Source organism: Molothrus ater, chromosome 18, assembly GCF_012460135.2.
Source record: "Molothrus ater isolate BHLD 08-10-18 breed brown headed cowbird chromosome 18, BPBGC_Mater_1.1, whole genome shotgun sequence".
In the NCBI taxonomy this organism is placed as follows: domain Eukaryota; kingdom Metazoa; phylum Chordata; class Aves; order Passeriformes; family Icteridae; genus Molothrus; species Molothrus ater.
In genome coordinates this window covers 14,096,365-14,119,261 of record NC_050495.2, presented here as the reverse complement: position 1 = coordinate 14,119,261, position 22,897 = coordinate 14,096,365, and the positions used below count along the sequence as shown (strand labels likewise).

Here is a 22,897-nt window from a genome sequence, read left to right as displayed (position 1 = left end):
CCAGAGCTGCTCCTGCCCCATGGCCCATAAAGCCCTTCCCAGTTCCCAGACCCCAGCACCAGCCACTCCAGCACCGACCCACATACCTCCCCTGCAGCTCTGGAAAGTGATTGATTTCCTGCAGCCTGACTACATCATTGCCATGGCTTCCAGAAAACAGAGGACTTTATTTATACTTTAAAGATAATTTGGAGAAGGATACTGCTCTGGAAAACAGGGGTATGGTCAGCCACAGGGAAGCAGCAAGTAGCTCCATGAAACAGGGTTCTGGGAGCTGCACATGGGAATGGTTTCATTTTACATCTGTTTGGAATCGAGAGTATGGATTGGGCAGCCAGTGTTTTCTCTTGCAACAGGCTGCCATTTTAAAGCCTGTTGCTTAAAGCCTTTGCTGATTAGTTTGGATTTTTTTCTCTGCTAATACAATTTTCAGGAACAAATTCCTGTAGAATGGCTGCTGCCATCCCCCTTTTCTTCTGTGTACATTAATGAGTAGTCAATTAAAAATTAATTAATACATGTTCTGTGAAGAGCATGTTACCACTGTAGGATAGTGTATGACACATGAAACAACCAATTTTGTAATCCTATTACAAAAAAAAACCCACAAATGTGCTTGGGAGGCCCCACCGGCTTTCCAAGTGCCAGAGAATTACACTCCAATCCTTTAATAATACCCTGCTGGCTGCATCCCTGGCACCTTCTGCTTTGCTGGGGAGGACCCTGTGCTTTGTGTGCCACAGCCTAACAGGGATTTCTGTGCATTTTTAGAAATTAATGTTTTTAAATAGAATAAATATCAATGGTTACAAGGCTCATTCAATAACTCTTTGGTCTTTTGCAGCTTAAAAGGCTGATTGAGACCCCTGTTAGGAGAGCTGAGAGATGTGACTGCCATTGACTTTCCTCCACAGGGGAACATAAAAGTCACCCTCAGCCCATCCCTCTCTGTGAGGACTTTCCTGCCCTTCCCCAGCTCTGCATTGGGCTCCCTTTTCCTTCTGTGTCCCTGTGGATCTTTTTACTCGCCTTTGTCCTGCTGACAATGGCTTTATTACTGAGATTAAAGCTGAGTCACTAAGGAGGGTTCAGCCTGTGCCTCCCTGGGTGCCTGTTGAACACCTGCTTTTTAATGAAGAAGGACTCTGTTATCTCAGGAAGGACATTTCCCTAGAGAACAACAGAGTGGGACGGGGGTGACTGTGGGTTATAAATAATTCCTATTAATTGCACCAGTTCTCATATCCTTTGGCTCATAACCTTGGGCAGCTTTAGTAACCCTGCCCTGGTGCTGACTCAGCACTGTCCTCACTGCTCACAGTGGGGTTCAGTCCTATCTGGCTCAGTATCAGGGTATTTGTGTACTGTAAGGATCAAGTCCCAGCCTACCCCAGCCCCGTGGGGTCCTGGTTTCTGTGGGTCTGGCTGGAGCTTGCCCTCATGACTGGAACCCCAGTGGCAGCAGGGGGGCAGTGGGCACCCTCCCTTTTCCTTTTTTTTTGGGGGGGCTTTCCTGAGCATCAGCTGGGGAGTGCTTCCCACCTTGAGTCCTGGGGACACAGAGATCACAACCAGTCAGAGCCATGGCAAGAAACAGTGTTTATGAGGATGACCAAATCAGTCTGTTGCTCACAAGCCACGACACAGAGGTGCCAAGCGGGGCCACAGCACCGGTGGCGGCAGCACAGGGACGAGGTGGGACACGGAGCAGTGCTGGCAGACAGAGGGGTTCACCAGAGCCAGCGTATCCTACTGAGGGTCCCCACAGCCTCTCTAGGGTCCCCCAGGGACTGGCCAGCAAGAAGTAATGGAACAGCTTGCCCACAGTCCCCAGCTCCTCGCAGCATGCAGAGGATGAGGATGGGGCAGGGTGTCCATGCTGCAAGGCCTGTCAAGTTGGCAGCCTCACACTTGATTGACCATGGGCTCATGGGCAAAACAGCCAGGGGTGGCTGCAGCAGGGCTGCTGGGGACCCCCCCGTGGCATCCCTGCAGCTGGGTTGACCCCAAAGCATGGGGATGATTGCTGGGGAGGGGGCAATACCGAAAGAGCACCTGCTGAGCCTGTCCCAAGCCCTAGAGAGCCTGAAAGGGGCATCATGGGGGGTTGAGTCCCCATGGTGGGGCAGGTGGTGCTGCTGAGGTGCAGGAGAAGTAGGGAGCTGGCTCCACGCAGACCAGCCCAGGGATGCCACTGGGGACCTCCAGGAGCGAGGCTATGTACCTGGGGTCCTGAGCACCCATACCCTGCTCAGGACTGGGGCAAGAGCCTGGCCATGGCATTATCTTTCTGTGGGCATGGCCCCCAGTCCACCCCTTAGACAGCCAATTCCAGCAGCTGGGAAGATGCACCTGGGCTTTTGCTGTGCCAACCTCCACTGGCTTTCCTGGGGTGCCTTCCCAGCCACCCACTCTGGTCATATCCCTTTTCCATGTCATGTCTTCAGCTGCCCCTCAGCTCCCTCAGCCCCAGCCTTTGAGGAGAGCAGCCCTGGGCATAGGGATGGCAGGGGTGCCTGTGGGGATGCATGATTGGCCCCTGCCTCCTTCCCAAGGGGACTGTGCAGGAGGCAGGGGGGCTGCACTCAGGATGAGGGTCAGCATGGGCAGCACTGGGCTGCCTGTCCTGGTCCCTGGGGAACCTCTGCATGCCCAGCTGCATAGATGTGCTGGCAGACAGGTGCTGGCACAGTGCCAGGGGGTGCTCAGGGAGAGGTGAACAAAGACACAGCTCCTCATGAGCAGGGCAGGCACTGGGCTGAGACCCAGCTCTCAAGTGCAGGAGATGGGGAGGGAGGCAGCTAGCCCTTCCACAATCTGTCAGAAGTGTGTGGGGAAGGGTGAGCATCCTCATCCTCTCCAGGTGGAGCCCCACACCCAGGGCAGCCCCAGTGGCTCTGCTGTCAGAGGGACCAGGAGGAGGGGGGTGGGGCTCTCGCCTGACTGTGGGAGGAGATTCCAACGCTCCCATCTCCAGGTGCCCCCGTTGCCAGGGGTGTCATCTCTTGCAGTCATCGGTGTCGGTGTCTGGCAGCCCGGTGGCAGGCTGGCAGCTGGGCTGGACTGCTTGCACCCTCTCCTCCAGGCTGCCGCCCGGGAACACCACGTAGCGGGCGCTGACCCGCTGGGCCCGTGGCTCCCGCAGGTTCTCCTTGCTGTGCCAGATGCCGTAGCCAAAGTAGACGAGCAAGCCTGCAGTGGGGACAGGGACAGCAGGGGCTCCAGCACAGCCTGGCTGCTGGCACCATCATGGCTGGCACCACAGCGGGATGTGGCCAGTAACCCAGCAGAGCAAGAAGCTAAAGCACCACGGGGGCTTAACTGAGCTGCATGCAGGAGGAAGAGTGTCCTGCCCAAGGTTATAAGCATCTAAGAGCAAGGGGAGCACCCTCAGCCCCTGGGAAAGGGAAGGACTTCCTGAGCCCCAGGGAGCTGCCTCAGGAGCAGGGGGTGGTTCTGGCCCAGGGCTTTAAGGAGGATCTGAACTTTTAACAGGAACAAGCTGTAATAATCTGGGAAACAGTGAGGCTGAGGAGATGATGGGAGACCTTGCCTTGTGTCTCCAAAGGGAAACTGGAGGCAGAAAGGGGCGGGATACGCTTTACAGACCCATAAATGGGGGAGAGGAACTGCCAAAGGAGCTGGAGAGTGCCAAGACAAACCCTGTTCCCCCTCCCTGGAGCAGCCATGGGAGCACTCACCCAAGAGCAGCCAGACGGCGAAGCGGAGCCATGTCATGTAACTGAGCTTCAGCATCAGGTAGATGTTGAGGATGATGCTCAGCGCTGGGGAGAGGGGTACCAGGGGGATCTGCAGGAGAAAAGGAGTTGGCAGGGGTGACACCTGCAGGACCACATTCTCAATCTTTAAAATTACAGGGACAAAACACAGCACTGGCAAATGTGTGGGACAAAGGGACCGTCACCTTGGGATTTCTAGAAGTGGCACTTTTTTTAAGGAAAAGGAACAATGGAGCCAGGAGCTGGGAGCCAGGCTGGCAGGGTAGGCACAGGCATCATCATGAGGACCAAACAAGCTCCTGGAGTGATCCTGAGCCAACGTGGTCCTTGCTAGAGGAGCCAGGGCAGGGGCATGGCAGGGAAGTGGTATCACCACTGGTGTTATGAAACTGCACTGACTACATCAGGGCTCAGGTGGGCTGAAAACAGGAGAGGGGGAGCACAAGAGGCATAGAAGTGGTTTGGAGGCTGAAAATGGGATCCATCACATAGCTGAAGGGCAGCCAAAGTAAGGAGATGAGGCAGGAGAGGAACAGAGAAATTGTGAGGATGAAGAGAAGGGAGCCCAAGGTGGACAGGAGCAATCCCTGGGATCCATCCCATGGGATGGACACAGAACTGCTGGGGATCTCCTCTCCTGGGGACCAGTGGCCACACAGAGTAACAGCAGAGGCACCAACACTGCCCACACACAGTGTCCACAAACACCCTCTTCCTCTCCTCTCCCCTCCTCCTTCAGCAGTTGTAGTGCTTTCAAAAAAGTGCTGTGCCTGGGAGCCCTGTGGGTCCATCAGAGCTGCTCCCACCTCCCCTCACCCCTGCAGAGGGATTTTCTGCCTGGGCCCTGGGCATACCTGGAAAGTCTGGGTGCTGTGCTGCTGCTCGTGTGCCCAGATGAGGAGGAGGCTGAGCAGGAAGCCCAGACTGAAGAGGACCAGCAGCAGGGAGTAGCTCCAGGTGGGCAGGTGGAGGTGGGTGTTGCCAAACACTAAGATGGAGCAGAGGCAGATGGCAGACACCATCAAGGTCACCACAGCCACCGTGACCACCTCACCTGGGTAGAAGTCGCTGAGGAACTCCAGGTAGGGCTCAAAAGCTGCCTTCAGCTGCCCCGGCTCCCGCTGCTCTTTGCTCTTGTCCCTGTCCACCAGGTGCAGCTTGTCGGAGAAGGACTCGTACTCCTTCAGCTCGCCCCCGGACGGGCCCTCGTGGGGCTCAGCGTTGGGCCTGCCGCTGGCCCCCGGTGCGGGGACATCCCCCTTGTGCTGCTGGAAGCGCAGGACGATGATGCTGGCGGCCACGAAGGTGTAGGCCAGCAGAGTGCCGATGGACAGGAACTGCACCAGGGCCTCTAGGTCAAAGACAAGGGCCAGCAGGGCCATAAGCAGCCCAAAGACCACAATGCCGACCACAGGCACCTGTGTGCGGGGGTGCACTTGGGAGAAAACCTGAAAGAAGAGCCCATCTTCGGCCATGGCATAGACGATGCGTGGCAGGGAGAAGAGGTTGCTCAACAGAACTGTGTTCATTGCTGAAGGATGAGTAGAAGAAGGAAGACCCCATCAGACCCAAACCCAAACTGGAGGTCGTTCCCAGCCCCCAAGGCAGGAGGGTGGGCAGCTCCCTCCCACCACTGCCTGTACTCACCACAGATGGAGCCAGCAGCCACCAGAAACCCTGCCCAGGCATAGCCCCTCCTGTAGAATGCATCAGCCAGGGCAGAGTCAGGGTCCAGCGTGTGCCAGGGCACCATCAGCGTCAGCACAACTGACACCAGGATATAGGCACCGGTGGCCAGCCCCAAGGAGAAAGCAATGGCCCTGGGGACAGCCCTCTGCGGGTTCCTGGCCTCTTCGCTGGAGGCTGCAATGACGTCAAAGCCCACAAAGGCATAGAAGCAGGTGGCTGTGCCAGCCATGATGCCCGACAGTCCATATGGAGCAAAGCCACCCTCCTGAGCGCTCCAGTTCTTGGGCTGTGCAAGGACAAAGCCCATAATGAGGATAAAGAGGATGACGCCCATGCTGATGGCTGAGAAGACGTGGTTGAGCCAGGAGGACACTTTGGCCCCAAAGGAGATGAAGGCGGTAGCTACCAGCAGGATGGCAGCTGCCAGGAAGTCTGGATAGCGGGCCAGGAATGGCACCTGCCAGGCACCCACGTGGGTCTCAGTGAAGTTCTTGATCTTGTGGTTAAAGATGGAGTCCAGATAGCCACTCCAGGCCCTGGCCACTGCGGCCCCCCCGATCATGTACTCCAGCAGCACATTCCAGCCGATAAGGAAAGCCCAGATTTCACCCACAGACACATAGGTGAACATGTAGGCAGAGCCTGTCTTGGGCACGCGGGCTCCAAACTCAGCGTAGCAGAGAGCAGCAAGGAGTGAGGCAAAGCCGGCGATGATGAAGGAGACGATGACGGCGGGGCCGGCAATCTCCTTGGCCACGGTGCCTGTGAGGACGTACAGCCCAGAGCCCACCATGCCTCCAATGCCCAGCAGCGTCAAGTCGATGGTGGAAAGGCATCTGTTAAAGGATGTCTCCATCATGTCATCCTCCAGGGTCTTCACCCGGTTGAGCTTCTGGCAGAAGCGGGTCAGGTCGGTGGAGCGAGGCAACCATCTTGCCATCGTGGAGGCAGCGGGCCCTGCCCTCAGCGGAGTGAGGGGTCCTCAGCAGTGAGATCCTGCCTGGTGACCTGCTAGAGGGGAAGGGAAAGGTGAACATTCCCTTGGTAGTGAGGTATCAAGTGCCGGGGACTTGGGTGGAAAAGCCACCAGGGCACAGTCCAGGTGTCCCTGGCTCCTCAGCCAGCATAGAGCTCAGCAGAGAGAGTGTGTCCTCCTCCAGGGGTGGCACAGGACAGGGACATGTGCCAGTGTGCCGGCTGGCAGGCAAACCACAGCACTTGCAGGGCAGCATCTTCCCATTAAAGCCCAAACCAGTCTGCTCTGGCCCTGATGAAGGCTTCCTTGCTGCCTCCTCTCCACCTTATCCAACGTCTACTTGAACTTCGCCCTGCTGTGCCAGGACCCCACCACGGGGGCATGCAGCATCTCCCTGCTCCCAGGATCCTGCTGCTTCCCGAGAGGCTGCAGCAGAAGTCCAGAGCAGCGCCCATCGGAGTCTCCAGGGAGACCAAGAAACAGCCAGTGCCAGGGACGAGGCACACTGGCAGCTGCCATCATGACAGTGGGAGGACACAGCACTAGGGACATTCAGGTGCTGCTTCCCAGCTGCTCCATGGGGTGATTGGTGACTCTGGGGACACTCTCCCCTCCCAGCTGCCCTCCTTCCTGTGCCAGAAGCCCCACACCTACGTAAAAAAACATGTCCTGCTCGGAGGGCTAGTGCAGCCCCACACCAGGGTCCACATCTCAGAGGCCAAAAGGTTGTGGAACGCCGACGAGGAGATGGAATGACAGGACCGATGATGGCCCGTGAGGACAACGTGCACAATCCGTGCTGGCTGAGACTCCCAGCCCTGCACATCCAGGTCCCCGCGACCGGAGGCGTTGGCAGTACCGGGGTCCCCAGTCGCAACAAACGCAACAGGCGCAGCTGGGAGGATGCGGAGCTCGGTGCCCACTGGACATCCACGGAGTTCGGGGTGGCCAAGGGTGGGGACCCCCAGACCGAGGAGGGTGGGTAGGGGTTCTGGATTAATCCTGGGCGGCGAGAGGCGATAGTTTCACCCCTGTTCAGCCCCGCCACGACGCCGGTTCCGGGCGGCGCCGAGCCCCGACCCCGATCCCAGCCACGCTCCCCTAGAACGCTCCCCACAGTGCCCATCCCAGCCCGCCTCCCGGTCCCAGGGGGTGTCGCTCACCTGCGAGGGTGGCGGGGGCCCCGCACCGGCCCCGGCCTCACCTGCTCCGCGCCGCCGCCGCCGCCGCCGGCTCCGCCTCCCGGGGCCCGGCGGAAGGGCGGCGGCCGGGCGGGCCCCCGGGCTGCCTCCCGGAGCGGGGAGCGGAGCCTGCGGATACCGGGGCTGCACCTCCAGCCCCTGGAAGGGGCAGACACAGGGGGGTCTCCACGACCCCAGGGTGGGCAGCCCCCCGGGAGTGTGTGCCCGGCTGGAGCCGCACAGAAACGGGATGCAGGGTGGTCATGGAGACATTCCAAAGGCTGCAGCCTGGGCTGCTCCGGAGGCAGGCTGGGAGAGCTGGGGGTGTTCAGCCTGGAGACGGCTCCAGGAAGACCTTAGAGCTCTTTCCCGTGCCTAAAGGGATTCCAAGAGAGCTGGAGAGGGACTTGGGACAAGGACCTGGAGTGACAAGGGGGAATGGCTTCCTACTGACAAAGGGCAGGATTACATGGGTTATTAGGAAGGAATTCTTGGCTATGAGGGTGGGGAGGCCCTGGCACAGGATGCCCAGGGAAGCTGTGGTTGTCCCTGGATTCCTGGAAGTGCCCAAGGCCAGGCTGGACAGGGCTTGAAGCAACCTGGGATAGTGGAAGGTGTTCCTGCTTGTGAGCTTCTAATCCAAGGTCTCTTCTAACCCAAACTACTCTGTGATTCTGTAATGGAGCAGTTATCCCAAATCCCATCCCCTGGATGCAGTTCTGGATGGAGCAAGAGGCTGAGATCCTGCTCCTCTGCCTCTACTCTCTCTTTTCTGGAGCAGCTACCTTGAGGGCAGGCACATTCTCTGTGCTCAGGTGTTTGTGTTTATCATGAAGAAACTGAGGTGTGGAGAAAGCTGTGGGAGGAGGAGCTCCTGAACAGGCCCCTCCAGCTCCTCCTGCCTGGCCAGGAGCACAAATCCTGAGCAAAAGCCTGTGGTGTTTCCACCTGGCTCTGCAGGGCAGTGAAGGGGAATCACCTCTATCCATCTCTAAGTCAAAAGGTGTTTCTTTTCCAGAAGTGCTTCACCTCCTCTTGAAACTCCATAAACCTTCTGCATCTGCAGCCCCCTGGGGCAGGAGTTTCCCAAGCAGTCACTCATCCCACCCAAACCTGCCTGTTACAGGTGCCCTGCAATGCTACTGCTCTTGTATTTCTAGAGAGTGAAGTCCCTCTCCATATCACCCATAGTTTTATCTCCACCCTGCCTCCTCTCGTGTCCTTTGTCAAAGATAAAGGAGTCCAGCTCAGCTGGAAGGTGTTCCAGATCCCTGGTGTCCCCAGGGCCTTTGCAGAGCTTGTTCCATCCCTACCGTGCCTTTGTCAGGGTGCAGGAATTTACATTTAGGTGCTTCACAGCAGCAACATGTTTTTAATTTTCTTCTCTGATCCCCTTCTCATGTTTCATCTAGTTTTCTGATGGCTCCCGGGCACTTAAACTGACATTTTCATGGACCCACCAGTCACCACCCCAAATGTCACCCTCGAGTTGCGCCCACAACTCAGAGCCCACAGTGCAACTCTTGAGGGCTCCCACCTGAACACACTCACCTTTATCCACACTGGATTGACCTCCTTATGTGGAGGGGACCTTGCTCTTCTCCTCAACAGCCCAAAATATAGGAAAATGAAGGAATAAACAGGATTTGTCCCTTCCTGCCACCCATTACTCACCTTCCACCAGCTCCTGGGTGAACATGGGGCTGGCATGGAGCCATAGCTCTCATGTTAGTCACCTTGCACCTGAACAGGGAACTTGATCCTTGGTTGCATCCCCTCTCCATGTAATTTCTGGCATACATGGAGCTCTGGGCAGGCACCTTTGGTCCAGGTCTGTGGATGCCTGAAGCCAAACACATGTTCCTGGAACACCAGTTGAGAGTTTGGGAGCTGCACAGGTCAGTGAACCAAGGAGCTGAGCCAGCCAAAGCCCAGCAGAACTTCCAGCCCCCTCGGGTTGCTCTCACCAAGTCTGCCCTGTGTTACTGGCAGTAATACAACTGCAGTGGCTGGGGCACAGCAATTCTGTGGGATGGTGTCCCCCTCTGGTGACACAATGACACTTGCTTGGAAAAATATCAGTATCCTCCATGTTGTACTGTTCAGCTTCAGGGGCTGAGCAAGTGTTCCTCTCCTGAAATCCTGCTGATCTGATCAACATCCCAGGGGCTTTGCTCCCTTAGGATAACCTTTCCCACCAGCTACCCATGTGTAACCCCCTGCAGCTCTCCACCCTGACCTTTCTGAAACCCAACCTGAGCACAGGCATGGAAAATTTCAGCTTGGATGCAATCAGCTGCCTGGCAGAGCCATCTGCAAACAGATGGCAGAAGCAGGAAGCCTGAGAGCTGCTGTTGCAATGGCAGTGCCAGAACAGCCCCTGGCACCGGCTCTCCTTGTAGACAGCAGCAGTCCTGGGTCCCAGTGGCTCTGCACCGAGGTGGACTCCATCCCTCACCCCACAGGGCAGGGCAGTGGGGCTGAACCCATGGGCAGGAACCTCGACCCCAGCTCCTCCAAGCACACCCTCACTCTGCTGCTGCTCCAGCCATTCCAGAGAGCTTGTGTAGAGGAAGGAGAAGCTTCTGGGAGGCAATATGACACCCCCAGCACCTGGGCATCTTTTCCTGCAATAGAACCCACTGTTCACCCCTGCCTTCCCTAGCCTCACCTGAGGAAGCAATTTCCTTGCCAATTGCTCTGGTCACAAACCTGACCACAGATGTTGACTTCACCCAGCCTGCGCCAGTGGCTACCCTGTGTCTTCCCAGGAGGATGAAGGTGTCTCCAGAGGGGAATGTTGCCCACCTTGCCCCTCACCACTGCTCAGCAGTGTGGCACAGAGCTCCCACCTAAGGGTCCAGTGGCAACACAGTTCCAGGAGCTCTGTGGGGACTTTGCAGTGGTGCAGGTCCCATACCAGCCTGCTTTCCAGATGGGGACTTTCATCCAGGAGGTGAAGACGCCACACAACCAGTAGGTCTTGTCTCCAGCTCTTGAATCACAGCAGCATCATCTCCAAGGGGAGGGAACGCCCACAACACATGATGGAAATGGGAGAGGGCCTCAGCCTTCAATTTTCAAAAGCCTCCTTGGTCCTTGTAGCTCTGATCTTGTGTTTGTCTCCTCCAGCACCAGCCTTCCCCACCATAAGGCCACCCACAAGCTCTTCCAACACCCTGAAAGATCTCAGAAACACTCCAGGTTCCTCCCCAGCTTCCATCTAACCCACCACAAGCCCCACTCACCAACTGAGGACAGGACAAACACAACCACTGGCATTCAGAAAGCTGCAGCCCCAAAATGAAAGTGTTTTATTTTTGTTAATTTGGAAACTCGTTTAAAAGAAGAAAGCAAAAGCTCTGCTTTTTGAGTCAATGGGAACACTGCAAACACCACTCCAGTAACTCTGGGCTGAGGCCTGAAATCCTCCTTTAATACAGATGATGCTGGCCAGCATACAGATAAACGAACACAGATAATGCTGGTACCAGCCTGGAGAAGATTCTGGGAAGGGTCTGCCTTCTAAGAAGTTGTTTCTGCCTTAACAACACACAGAAGCATCCTTGGAATTGCTCCCCCCTCCCCAGTTATATCATCTAAACACAGGGTCACCCTCACACAGTGGGGCTCTGTGTGCTCAGTGCTCAGCCCAGCCTTGGCTCAGTGATGGCCTCAGCATCACTGAGGACAGTCCTGGCAGGTGACCATGCTCCATCATCTCCCAGCTGAGCCAGATGCAGCTGACACTGCTCTGAGGACCTGGAGGACCTGAGAGCCGTCCCCAGGCTCCAAACCATCCCCTGTGCTGGGCTCTGCCTACCCCAGCTCTAATCTAAGTGTCTCAGCAATTTCTTCTACTCCTGTAGCCTCTTCCCAACACAATACAAAGCAAATGCATGGACAGTCTCTTTAGAGGGAAGTCAGAGGAAAAACTCTGGGAGGTGAACAGTAGATTTGCTCTTTCAGGAAAAAGTCTTCTCAGCCTCAGCTTCCTTCTGCTGCAGCTTCCGAATCAGCTCTAGCAAATTCATCTGTAGAGTCAGCTCCTGCAAAGGGAGAAAAACATTTGTGCAAAGAGATGACTCCATTCCCTGCTGCAGGAAGCAGGAAGGACTGGCCTGTACCACCTCCCCAAGAGCTTCTTGTTCTTAGGGAATTACAAAAAAATCAACCAGGCAGCTAAAAACCAAATGCTTCATCTTGTTCAGGTGTTTCTCTAAAACATGGAGCAGTGACATCTTACCACACCTGCTGCAAACTGTGGCTGTCTTAAGAATCCCAGCACTTGAGGATTCCTTAAGGATCCAGAGAGGCTCTTTCTTCTTGACCATGATAAATGAGCAAGGGGCTATGAGGGCTGGCAGGCTGAGGAGGGCCAGCAGCCCCAGAAAAGGTTCTCCAGGCCCCTCCCCACACCCCCTGCAGCATCTCCAACTTCCTGACCCCTTCCCAGCATAGAAGGGCCGGAAGAGGAGGGATCGCTTTGGGAACCCTCTGAGTGGGATCCAAGGCGAGTGCAACACATGGCTGTGCTGGTGCATCAAATTCCCTGCAAGCATTTCATTCCCTATTTCTGGAAAACTCCCTTTTTCAGGACCACGATCTATTGGAGACATCAACATCAGCTCACAGTTCCTTTGCCACCTGCTCGTTCTTTAGTTACATCTAGCTCAGAGACAACATGGTGGAGCCAATAATTTGCGAGTGCAGGTCTGTGACTCAGCCCTGCAGACACAGAGCTATGGAAATAAAAACCTATTTTTGTAAGAATATATCCCCTGCACAAGGAAGCATTTTATACAGACTGCGGGGGAAACACATCAGCTGATGGGAACCGTGTGAACAGATTCCAGCAGGGATTTCTTGGTGGCACTCACAGGCACAAGCCAAGATCCGGGTTGGTCTTGGCACCTATCCTAAAGGCAAACATACACAAATGCAGCAAAAAGGAACCCTAATAAGGCTTATTGCTTACAAAAACAACATGAAGGGCAGGGCAGGAGGGAGAGAACAGGCTCTCTGCATTATACAACCGGGGAATAGCAACACTGAAAAAATGAGAGGCTTGTTCAAGGCTCCACAACTGGGAATCATGCGGGTGGGTGTTAGAAAATGCCTGTTTGGCTTCATTTAAGCTGTTTTTTCCCAGCAGTAGGTTTTTATCAAAGTGACATTTAATGAGCTGAAAAAACAGAGTTAAGAACAGCCTGTCTCTGTGCTCCCTGAAAACTTGCATGGCTTTGCAACAAGACTTGGGAATTTTGAGGTTTTTTGTTCCTGTGGTGGCAGGAACAAAGGACATAAAGGAATAAATAAATAAGGACAATGTGGACAAACCCAGGTGACTCCTCAGATAGTTTGAGAGCAAATGCCCTGGGGAAACTGGGAACAATTCTTTAATCACAGCCTGAGATCATCAGCTCCAGCAAGTCACATGCAAGAATGAACAAGGTGCCTAATAAACAGTCTTGAAGTCAGTTTTCATAGCTAAGCTGAATATAAATGCAGTAAATGAATTCTTTTAGTGCTTTTCAGACCCATTTGAGAGTCACAGGACTGCAGGCTGTTGGCACAGTGTTTTGGTCCCCCACAATGGAAAAAAGTACTGCAGGAAGTTGGGAATGCTGCCCAATGGTACCTGGGTTTCTGCTCTTTAGTTATGAACTGAGTACAAGTTCTGTCCAGCGCACACCATCCACGAGTAGGGAGGCAAAGGACGGATTGTTCTGTCTGACACACCCATGCCCAATTTATCTACAGCAAGATTTTAAAAAAAAATTAAAGATACCAACCCAAGAGCACTGTTAAACAATCATGGAATGGTTGGGGTTGGAAGGGATTTTTAAAGGTCATCCATTTCCACCCCCTACCATGGGCAGGCACACCTTCCACTATCCCAGGTTGCTCCAAGCCCCATCCAGCCTGGCTTTGGACACTCCCAGGGATCCAGGGGCAGCCACAGCTGCTCTGGGTAACCTGTGCCTTACCAGTCTTCCAGAAAAAAATTTCTCCCTAATATCGCACCTAAGCCTGCCCTCTGGCTGTGGGAAGCCATTCCCCCTTGTCCTGTCACTCCAAGCTCTTGTCAGAACACCTTGCCTGCCGTGCTCAAACACCAACCTGGGGGTTGGTGGTGATGTAGAAGCCAGACACCCCAGCCTTCTCCAGGGTGCTCTGCTGGTCGATTACTTTTTGGTCCAATTCCAAGACTATCTTCTCATCCATCATTCGCTGTTCCTCTCGGATCTGTTGCTCCATAGCCTGAAAAACATTAAAGTCAATGGGAAAGTGGAATATCTGCATTCTTCCCATCTTTTTCTCATCTCTAAAATTTTTACTTGGAACCCAAGAGCAACCAGGCCCTGAATCTCTCCTGATGAGTCCAAGGACAGCAATGGGAAACCAGCAGAGCCCCAGGTCTTAACACCTCCACCTGCAAAGCTGCCACTCGAGAAAATGCAGGGAAGTCATGGGAACAGCCTGATCTCTGAGTGTTTGGAGGCCAGGAAAGACCATGAGGAAAGACCACAGTAGCTGAATCACTTTCTCTGGTAAGTCACCACCTGACCTACGGCTGAGCTCAGCCCAAGAACTATGTGCCCCTCTCAGGTAAGGCTGAAGGAATCCTTGGAGGAATAACCTAGGCCACTGAAGCTCATCAAGATGGCTCCCTGGACACTAATATGGTACTGGAGCTGTAAACCCCATAGAGATCCTATTTATTTCTGAAAGGATCTGAATGCTGGGCTCTATTTTTGACAGACTGAAAACATTATGAAAGAAGAACTTTGCCAGAATAGCTCCAACCAGGAGGACATGGCCACTCCTGTCTCACCAACATCTGCCCAAGCTTCAGCAGAGTCATTCTGTGATGCCTCCAGAGAAGAATGGAGCCCAGCAAACAAAGGCATGCTGGAAATCAGGAGTGGAAGCAGAGAGCAGGACTGCAGGGGACAAGCAGAGAATAGATCAAGTAAAAAGAGTCCCATGTGTGCAGAGGTGATACAACCTCACCAGGCTGCACTGAACAGCAGACTTCCTTTGCAAGCCACGGGGAACACCAGGAATCATCAAACCCCATCAAAAAACAGTGACAGGCTCATTTTTGTAGGGTGGGCAGCAGAGTGAAGGGGCAGATTCTGCTGCTCTGCTCAGGTGAGACCCCACCTACAGAGCTGCCTCCAGCTCTGGGGGCCTAGCACAGGAAAGACATGGAGCTGCTAGAGCAAGTCCAGAGGAAGGCAAGGAGATGCTCCAAGGGCTGAAGCCTCTGTGTGACCTTGAGCCCCTTCCAGTGCCTAAAGGTGCTCCAAGAGAGATGGAGAGGGACTTGGGACAAAGGGTGGAGAGACACAACAAGGAGGAATGGCTTCAAATGGAGAGGGCAGAATAAGACTAGATGTAAAGAGGGAATTCTTCCCTGTGAGGATGGTGACACAAAGACAAAAGTTGTCCAGAGAAGCTATGGCTGCCCCATCCCTGGCAGTGTCCAAGGCTAGGCTGGATGGGGCTTGGAGCAACCTGGCATAGTGGCAGGTGTCCCCACCCATGGCAGGATGTGGGACTGGATGAACTTGAAGGCCCCTTCCAAACCAAACCATTCCATCATTCTGTGCTTCTCCTGCAAGAAGTAGGAAATAAATAACTCACTAGAGAGCATCCAAAGGAAGGCAACAAACATGGCGAAGGGCTTTGAGGGGAAACCATATGAGGAACGGATGGTCTGTTCAGCTGGAGGAGACTGAGGGGAGACTCACTGAACATTAAGAACTTCCTTGAAAGGCAAAGAGGAGGGGCTGCTAATCTGTTCTCTGTGGTAATCAGTGATAGGACCTGTGGGAATGACTTGAAGTTGTGTCAGGGAGGGTTAGGCTGGATATCAGGGCAAGGTTCTTCCCCCAGAGGGTGCTGGCACTGCCCAGGCTGCCCAGGGAATGGGCACAGCCCCGAGGCTGCCAGAGCTCCAGGAGCCTTTGGGCAGCACTGCCAGGGATGGACAGGGTGGGATTGTTGGGGGGTCTGGGCAGGGACAGGAGCTGCGCTGGATGGTCCTTGTAGGTTTCTTCTGACTCAGCTTATTGTGTGATTCTGTGAAAAGCCACAAGTTTCATCATTTCATTCATGCAACGCTGCCCCTTTGTAACAGAGAACACAGCCACACGTTCAACTGGAAACATCCATGTGCTTAAACTATTCCCACTGCACAGAAAGGCAGAAGTCACAAACCCCAGGGGCTGGTGGTTAAAATGGCCTTGGAGGGGAGATGAACACCTCCACCCTCCCACAATTCCTGGTGAAAATTCAGAATTTGTGTGACAGAACTCTTGGCCATGAACAGTCTGGGGAAGGGCTGGGATGTGTCTGCACCAAGGGTATCCATGGGTCTCTGGAAAAGGTGCGACCTAACAAAGAGCAGCTATCACTCACATGGGGCAGGAGCTACCTCTTGGAACATCTCCTGGATGCAGAGCCCACAATTAGCACATCACAGTGAGAAACCTTCACAGAACCACCTGCAATGAAGGAGGATGCAGAACTTGGATCTACTAGAAGGTGACTACACAAAAGCTGCTCCAGAGAAAACATTCAGGGCAGGGTCTCATGGCAATAAATGGGAAGACAACTCCAGCTCCAACAGAAGCCAAGGCAGAGTGATAACTGCTCCTTCACTAAAGGATGCTGAGGAACAAATCTAAGCAAGCTCTGTCCTCACACTTCCTTCAGTCCAGGGGTTCAATCCCTTTGTGGGAGACACAACAGATTAAAATGCCTCATTCCCCAGATTTTCCTTCCTCCCACCCACCTCAGTGTGCCATTGTCTCCTTCACTTACTATGCTGGAGAACTGACTTTCTTCGGACTTGAACAAAACACCCAAATTTAAGTGCCTCACGTTGCTTAGTGTTGGCATCTAATTCTGGGTTAGAGCAAAGTGCCATATCTTGGACGAATGTGAGGCACACAAGTTTTGCCTCAGCCCTGCTGGCCACAGACCCTGCATGATGGACTAATCTTTTCTAAATGCCATGGGTTCCACTGAGGAGCCAAACACCTAAAACATACACCTTGTATTACCTGTCCTGTGAGACCAATCCCAAGTTATCTCATGGGAGCTGGTCATGGAAACCTTTAACCACAGAGGGCACCTCCAATTACACACATATCAGATATAACAGAGATGATCAATCTGTTCCCAAAATGCTCTACAGCAGAATTGTCAGAGGATAAAGACAGGAAGAAGTGACTCTATTAACACCTGGGAGAGGAAAACAGAAGAAAGGTAGAGGGCAGGTAGGAGGAAGTTGCACAGCATGTAAGACAAGGAGAAGTGAGACACATCTGGGCAATTTAATAAAATACTGCAAGTGTTGAAAACAGGCAGTAGAGATTACTGCTGGAAGTCTTAAGTTACTCAGAGACAGAAGTAACAAGGACAGGTACCAGAGGTCCAGCCTGGCTTTAGTTACCTTGACAGGAAATGAGGAATGTGGAAATACCAAAGAATCCAACAACAGCAAGCACTGACACCGTGCTGCCATGGGCCAAGGCAGGAAACTGTTCTCATTCACCTAATGTGGACCAAAGTAGCTTACCCCCACATTTCAACTCCACTGATTAACATAACCAGCTACTTGCCATTTTCTTACATTACAAAACTGCCTCTATCTATCACCAAGAGGTGACAGAAAAGTCCTCTGGGACTGAATCTTTTTGAAATGCCTTGGGATGCTCTCAGAAACTCTTACTGTAATTATGAAACTGGAGGTGTTTCCTCCTTATCAGTGGTACTCCTGTAGGATAGGTACACCGATCCTATACAGGCTTCAGGCCACCAGATAATGATGGATCATTAAAGTACTGTGGAGAGCAGTGTCTTTGGAGCAGGCTCCTGAGCTTCCACGATTCTCAGATCACACCAGGGATGGCAAGAGCCTGCACCCCTACCTTGAGGGGACAAAAGGTAGATCAAGAGGAGGAGGCCTCTAGACTGAGGTGGGGAAACTGTGTCTGTGCTAGTTTCCAGGCCAGCCAGGACAGCTGGTGTCTCCTGAGGCTGCAGGATAGGAATAGCCAAACCCTCTGCAGATGATGCAGAGCTCCTGCAGCAACGGGGCTGTGAGAGTCCTGGGAAGGGACGCAGCTCTGCACTCTTGCCACTCCCACTCTTGCCAGCCCAGCCCCTCTCACCTCCATCTCACGCTGCTGGGCTGCACGGAGCAGTGGCAAGTTGTGGGGCCTGCAGCACTGCTGGGCCTCCTTGTGCCGATGGAACAGCTCCTGCTTCAGCCCTGCCAATGGCACGGGGGGCTCAGGAGGACACACTGCTGCCAGGTGCCCCCAGTGCCCTCCCCACAACGTGCAATGTCATTCCCTGTAGCTCCCTTAACCCACCCCCAGGGCGCCACAAACCTGCCTTTCCAGTGCCATCCCAAAACCCCCCCAACCTGTCCCTCTCAGCATCACCCCCAGCCCTCAGTGTCCCCATCACAGTCCCCCAGTGCCTTCTAGTGTCACCCGGAGTGTCCTCCACTGTCTCATAACCTGCCCCCTCAATGTCACTTCCCTCCCCTCCAGTGCCATCCTCAAGCCCCCACTGCGCCCTCAACCAGTCTCCCTGGTGTCCCTCCACCGCCAGTACCTCCCGAACCCCCTCCCCACCCCAGAGATGCCCCAGGCCCGTCTCCTCCCGCAGGGTCCCCATCACTTCCCTGGAGTGCCACCCCCATTTCTCCTGAGCTGTCCACCCCCTCTGTCCCCTCTAGTGCTCCAGGACGGCCGCCCTTGTGACCCTCGCCCCAGCGCTCCCCTCTCCAGTCCCCCCAGTGGCCCGGAACTCCCCCCACGGTGGCCCCGGTACCGCGGTGCTCGCTGTGCAGCTGCCGCCGCTGGCTGTACAGGTTCTTCTCGGTGAGGTGCTGGATCTCCAGCAGCCCCTGCACGATCTCGAACACGGTCCCGTCCAGCAGCGCCAGCGCCAGCTCGGACAACGTCGTGTACGAGAGGCGCTGCTGGCAGGCACTGCGGGCACAAACCGGGTCAGCGCCGGCACCCGCAGCGGCCCCTGGCCCCCCTCGGGTTCCGCTCACCTGGGCAGCGCCTTGACAAGCGCCTGCAGCTCGGCCAGCAGCCGGTAGTGCCGCTCCTGCTGCCGGGACAGCACCTCCTGCTGCTGCTCGGCCGCCTCGAACCCGCCGGGCCGCGCCATCGCCATCGCCCCCGCCCGGCCCCTCACCCTCACGCACTCCCTCACGGCCCTCCTGCGATCTGCGCTTGCGCAGCTCGTACGACCTCTCCCTCCTGCCGCAATTTGAGCATGCGCGGAGCCGCCCCACGTCTCCATCGTCCCGCCCCGCCCCCGAGACGCTCAAGCCTCGCCCCTCCGGCCTTCACAAGCCCCGCCCCCAGAAGCAGCCAATCCCGACCCAGTCCCTCCCCGCCCATTGCCCCGCCCCCCGCTGCTCCCTGTCGCGATTCTTGCTCATCCCCATCCTTGCCGCTCCCTGTCGCGATTCTCGCTCATCCCCGTCCTTGCCGCTCCTGGCAGCCTCGGGACCCACCCCGGGCCCCGGCCGGAGATTTCCAGGCGGTTCCACCCCAGCCCATCCCATGGGATGCACGGGCAGGAATCTCGGACTATCCCCCTGCTCCCGCTTGGAAGCAGCTACAGATGTTTTAAATGACTTTATCAGGAGCGTTTCAGACGTAATTTGTCCGCTTTGGAGTGGATGAGCCAAAAGTGGGTGACAAGGTGGCTTCAACCAGGGCCAAAAATGTGGTGCATCCCCAGCACTGGTGGGATTGCACTCTGTGAAGTAATTCCAACCTGTGAAGTGGGGAACATCCCCCATGGACACTGTGCCAGGGTCATGCTGGGCAATGTCTGTGGATGCCTTGGCAAGGATGAGGCAGCATGGCTGCCCAGATCCCTTCCAATCCCTGAAATCACATGGAGTGTTACATTCTAGGATGGTGATGGGTCCTTCCCGTGCACGCTGGGGTGTGGGAGATGAGAGGTGAAGAAGGATGAGCTGTGCATTCACGGCAGCAGAGCACAGGAAAAGGTTCCTGTCTTCAATTAGTAAGAGGAAAGATTCATTGAAATGGGTTAAGAATGCCTTAAAAATACTGGATTTAATAGAACCTCAAAGCCTACAGATGCTGCACTGCTGCTCAAGGGGACTGGAAATAGCAGAGAGAACACAAAGCATCTCCAGCAAAATGGAGTATCCTGAAAACATCCCTGAATGGAAATTACTTTCTTTCCCCCAGTTCAATGCCTTAAATTTCCATTCAAGGATCTCTAAATCCCAAGAGCTGGAGAGGCTTTGGGTGGGCTGACTGCAGATCTCTCTATGCCTTGGCTACTTAGACCTTATGGAGTTAATCGTGCTGTGTCCATCTGTCCAGCCTGTCCCCTGCCTGTCCTTCCCCAGCCTGGTAGCAACACCTCCATGGAATGATTTCCTCAGGAGCCACCACGAGGTTTTGCTGTGCTGGAGCAGTGAGAGGCTGAGTGCTGCAGCCTCTGCTGAGCTGCTGGGTAGCGGGTCTTTAAAACAGAGCTGAGAGCTGTGCTGCCCAGCTTTGACTGGGGCAAAGGACTGGATCAGGATGAAAGCATGCCAAACACTTTGCCATACTCCTCCATGAAGATTTGATGGCAGCTTTTGCTAAATATCCCCTTCTGTGTGTCACCTGCTGTCACAGAGTTTTGCTGTCCTGGGGAATACCCCCAGCAGCACAACCCCAAATCCCATTGATAGCCAGTGATGCTCAGGTATGGTTTCCCCTGAAACACAACCAGACCAGCTGCCTCCCCTGGCATGGCTGCCTGCACTGGTGAGGATGTAAAACCCACCTGCCTTGTCCCCTTCAGTGTCACAGCCTCATGGGCATGGCTCAGTAAAGGCGGCCTCTGCCTTTACTTTGCTGCTCTCATGGCTTCACTGGGCTTCTGCTCCCTGCCCAAGGCTGTTTCGGGGGGCTTTCAAGCCTGGAGGTGTCTGACTGTGGGGACCCTGAGCAGCAGCAGGCTGGAGGGAGGAGGCTGTGCAGGAGCTCTGGCAGTGCGTGGCCGTGGCTGTGGACAGCGGCCGTGGGTGCATCCCTGCGCATCCCTGCGGGTGGAAAGGGGGGGAGCTGAGAGAGGCTCAGCCCGGGGAAGAGGAGGGCACATGCCCAGGGACACTCAGCAGTGCCAGCAAGGGAGCGAGCACCATCTGGTGCCTGTGCACCCCTGTGACGGTGGAGGGAGGGGGCGGCCAGGGCCTCTGCTCTGCCACGGACATTCCTCTCCCTTCCTTTGTGCTGCAGGAAATCTGCGCTTCCTCCCTTCCCAGCGCTGCTCCCGGCTCAATCGCTACCAGATGTGGCTCCCATGCATTTCTCATTAGCCCGGCAGCTCCGGGCGCTGCCTCTGCAGCCTGCGGGGCTGGCGACACAAACGCGGCGATCCTGGGGCTCCCGAGGGGGGTGGGAGGGCGGGGATCTGAGCTGGTATGTGCTCCATGAGGTACCTGGAGCTTTGCACTGGCGTCATTGCTGGGTCAGGATGCTGGTGGGGATGCAGGGATCTCTGTGGGGATGGAGCTGGGACAGGGTCCTCTGCTGGGACCTGCACAAGTGCCATGGGGACAGAGGGACATGGGGTTTGGGTTGGAGGAAGGAGCTCAGTGAGCTGGACTGCAGCTGGGTCAGCCATTGGGGACAATCTGCAGCCCTAGGCTGGCTCTGGGAATGTAGGAGAGGTGGGTGGGTGGCACACATGGGGACTGGGGCTGGAGAGCACAGTGACCTGGGGTGTCCCATGCTTTGTATGTCCGGGCAGGGAGTACATCAAGATATGTTGGGATGTGCAGGGGGCTCTTGGGGGGTGGGTTCAGGCTGAGGTGGTGTAGTCCCTGACCAGCTAACAGTGTTTGCAGTGGTGCCACAAGCAGCTCAGGTGACACAGCATGAGTGGAGGAAACACAGGTGCTTCCTGAGCTCCCTAGAACATGCCAGCACTAAGGACGAAACCACGGCCGCTGGACCCAGGGGCTTGAGAGCAGAAACAACCCTGCAGTTGGGTAGTGATGCCCAGGAAGAGCCTTAACTAAGCCTGGATTGAACTATGAAGGGACAGACAGACCTGAGAAAGCTCGTCTGCCCTTACTCATCCTGTCACCCCCAGCATGAAGTGAGAGAGTGGCTGGGGAAGAGCCCAGTGGGACTCTCCCTGCTGGGCAGGATGAGGCCACAATTGTGTACTCATGGCCACAGGACCTCTGCACTGGGTGAATGAGATGTTCCTTGCCTTGGCACAGAGGAATCTGTGGCTGATCTTGTTCTGCTGCTGCTTCTTGAGCCTCCAAACCAGCTGTGGGGCTTTCCTCATGCTGGTGGTGCAGAGGAGGCTGGGTGGAAGTAGGGGGACAAGAAATACAACAGGAGTGGAGTGTCTGTGGAGCCTGGTGCATGGGGGTATATTGCCATGGGGAATAGTCCCCAAGAACCCTGAGCACACACCTTCCTGCAAGAGATGTCTGTCCAAGCCTGGAGTCCCTGGGAGAGCTGCCACATCACCATGGCTCTGAGTCACCACTCCAGAGCTGGGAGTGGCCTCCCCAGTCTTTGGTGAGAGTGGTGTCACCGGACAGCCAGCTGTCACTGAAAGAGGCCAATGCTCTGCAAATTCTGCCCCAAACATAGCTTTACTGCCTTTCCTGTGGAGTCAGGAACAGGTCAGCATCAGCTGGTCCTTGGGGTGAGAGCTGGCGAGCATCCCAGCAGTGGCTCTGCTGCCATGGCACCAGTATGGCCCGAGCTGGCCTGGGCCAGTGGCAGGAGCACAGCCCAAGGCATGGTGCCTGCAGTCAGTCCCTGGCTGGAGCCTGAGCCAGGGCTGGAGCCAGGGTTTTCCTGAAGCAGCAACCCCCTGCAGGCCCAGGTCTGGGGGGCTGCTCTACTCAAGGCTGGATCTGTCTCTCCTCAGCCAGCTTGGCTTGGATGGTTTCCTCAAGTCTCCTCCAACTCCTCTTTGGACCCTCTAAGAGCTGCACCAGCCCTCTGGGGTAGGGACTCCAGCAGCAGCCCTCTGACTCCACCCTGTACTGGCTGCATGGTCAGCCACCACACTAGCTTTGCCACTTGCCTTGCCCCTTCCTTTTTCGGGCCACTTTAACCTTTTGTGGGCCCTCACCTCATCTCCTGGGCAAGGGAAGGGCATGGCTGTGACTGCCAGAGCCTCAGCCTCAGGCTCACCAGATTTATTCCAATTTAAACACTTCAGAGTAAAAGTGTTTCCCCTGCTCTGGCCTCTGGAGCTGA

The 22,897-nt window shown here is 55.3% G+C and overlaps 2 protein-coding genes across 3 annotated transcripts; both read right to left on the bottom strand.

The window, feature by feature from the left end:
• Window positions 1–1,582: 1,582 nt before the first annotated feature.
• SLC7A4 (solute carrier family 7 member 4) lies at window positions 1,583–7,649 on the bottom strand. Of its 2 annotated transcripts, none has more exons than XM_036393475.2 (5): window positions 7,569–7,649; window positions 5,388–6,437; window positions 4,595–5,271; window positions 3,702–3,810; window positions 1,583–3,192 (listed from the first exon to the last, which is right to left on the bottom strand). In XM_036393475.2, exons 2-5 carry the CDS (start codon window positions 6,367–6,369, stop codon window positions 2,999–3,001), a joined length of 1,962 nt encoding a protein of 653 aa, XP_036249368.1. In that variant the 5' UTR covers window positions 6,370–6,437; window positions 7,569–7,649; the 3' UTR covers window positions 1,583–2,998. The 2 variants fall into 2 exon arrangements, with proteins under 2 accessions (XP_036249368.1, XP_036249367.1); XM_036393474.2 differs by having other exon boundaries at window positions 5,388–6,440; window positions 7,569–7,634.
• A 3,228-nt stretch (window positions 7,650–10,877) lies between these two features.
• On the bottom strand, window positions 10,878–18,860 carry LOC118693134 (protein DGCR6). Its single transcript, XM_036393473.2, has 5 exons — window positions 18,676–18,860; window positions 18,447–18,607; window positions 17,777–17,877; window positions 13,710–13,850; window positions 10,878–11,635 (listed from the first exon to the last, which is right to left on the bottom strand). The coding sequence occupies exons 1-5, from the start codon at window positions 18,798–18,800 to the stop codon at window positions 11,552–11,554; spliced, it is 612 nt and encodes a 203-aa protein (XP_036249366.1). The 5' UTR covers window positions 18,801–18,860; the 3' UTR covers window positions 10,878–11,551.
• Between the last annotated feature and the right edge of the window lie 4,037 nt (window positions 18,861–22,897).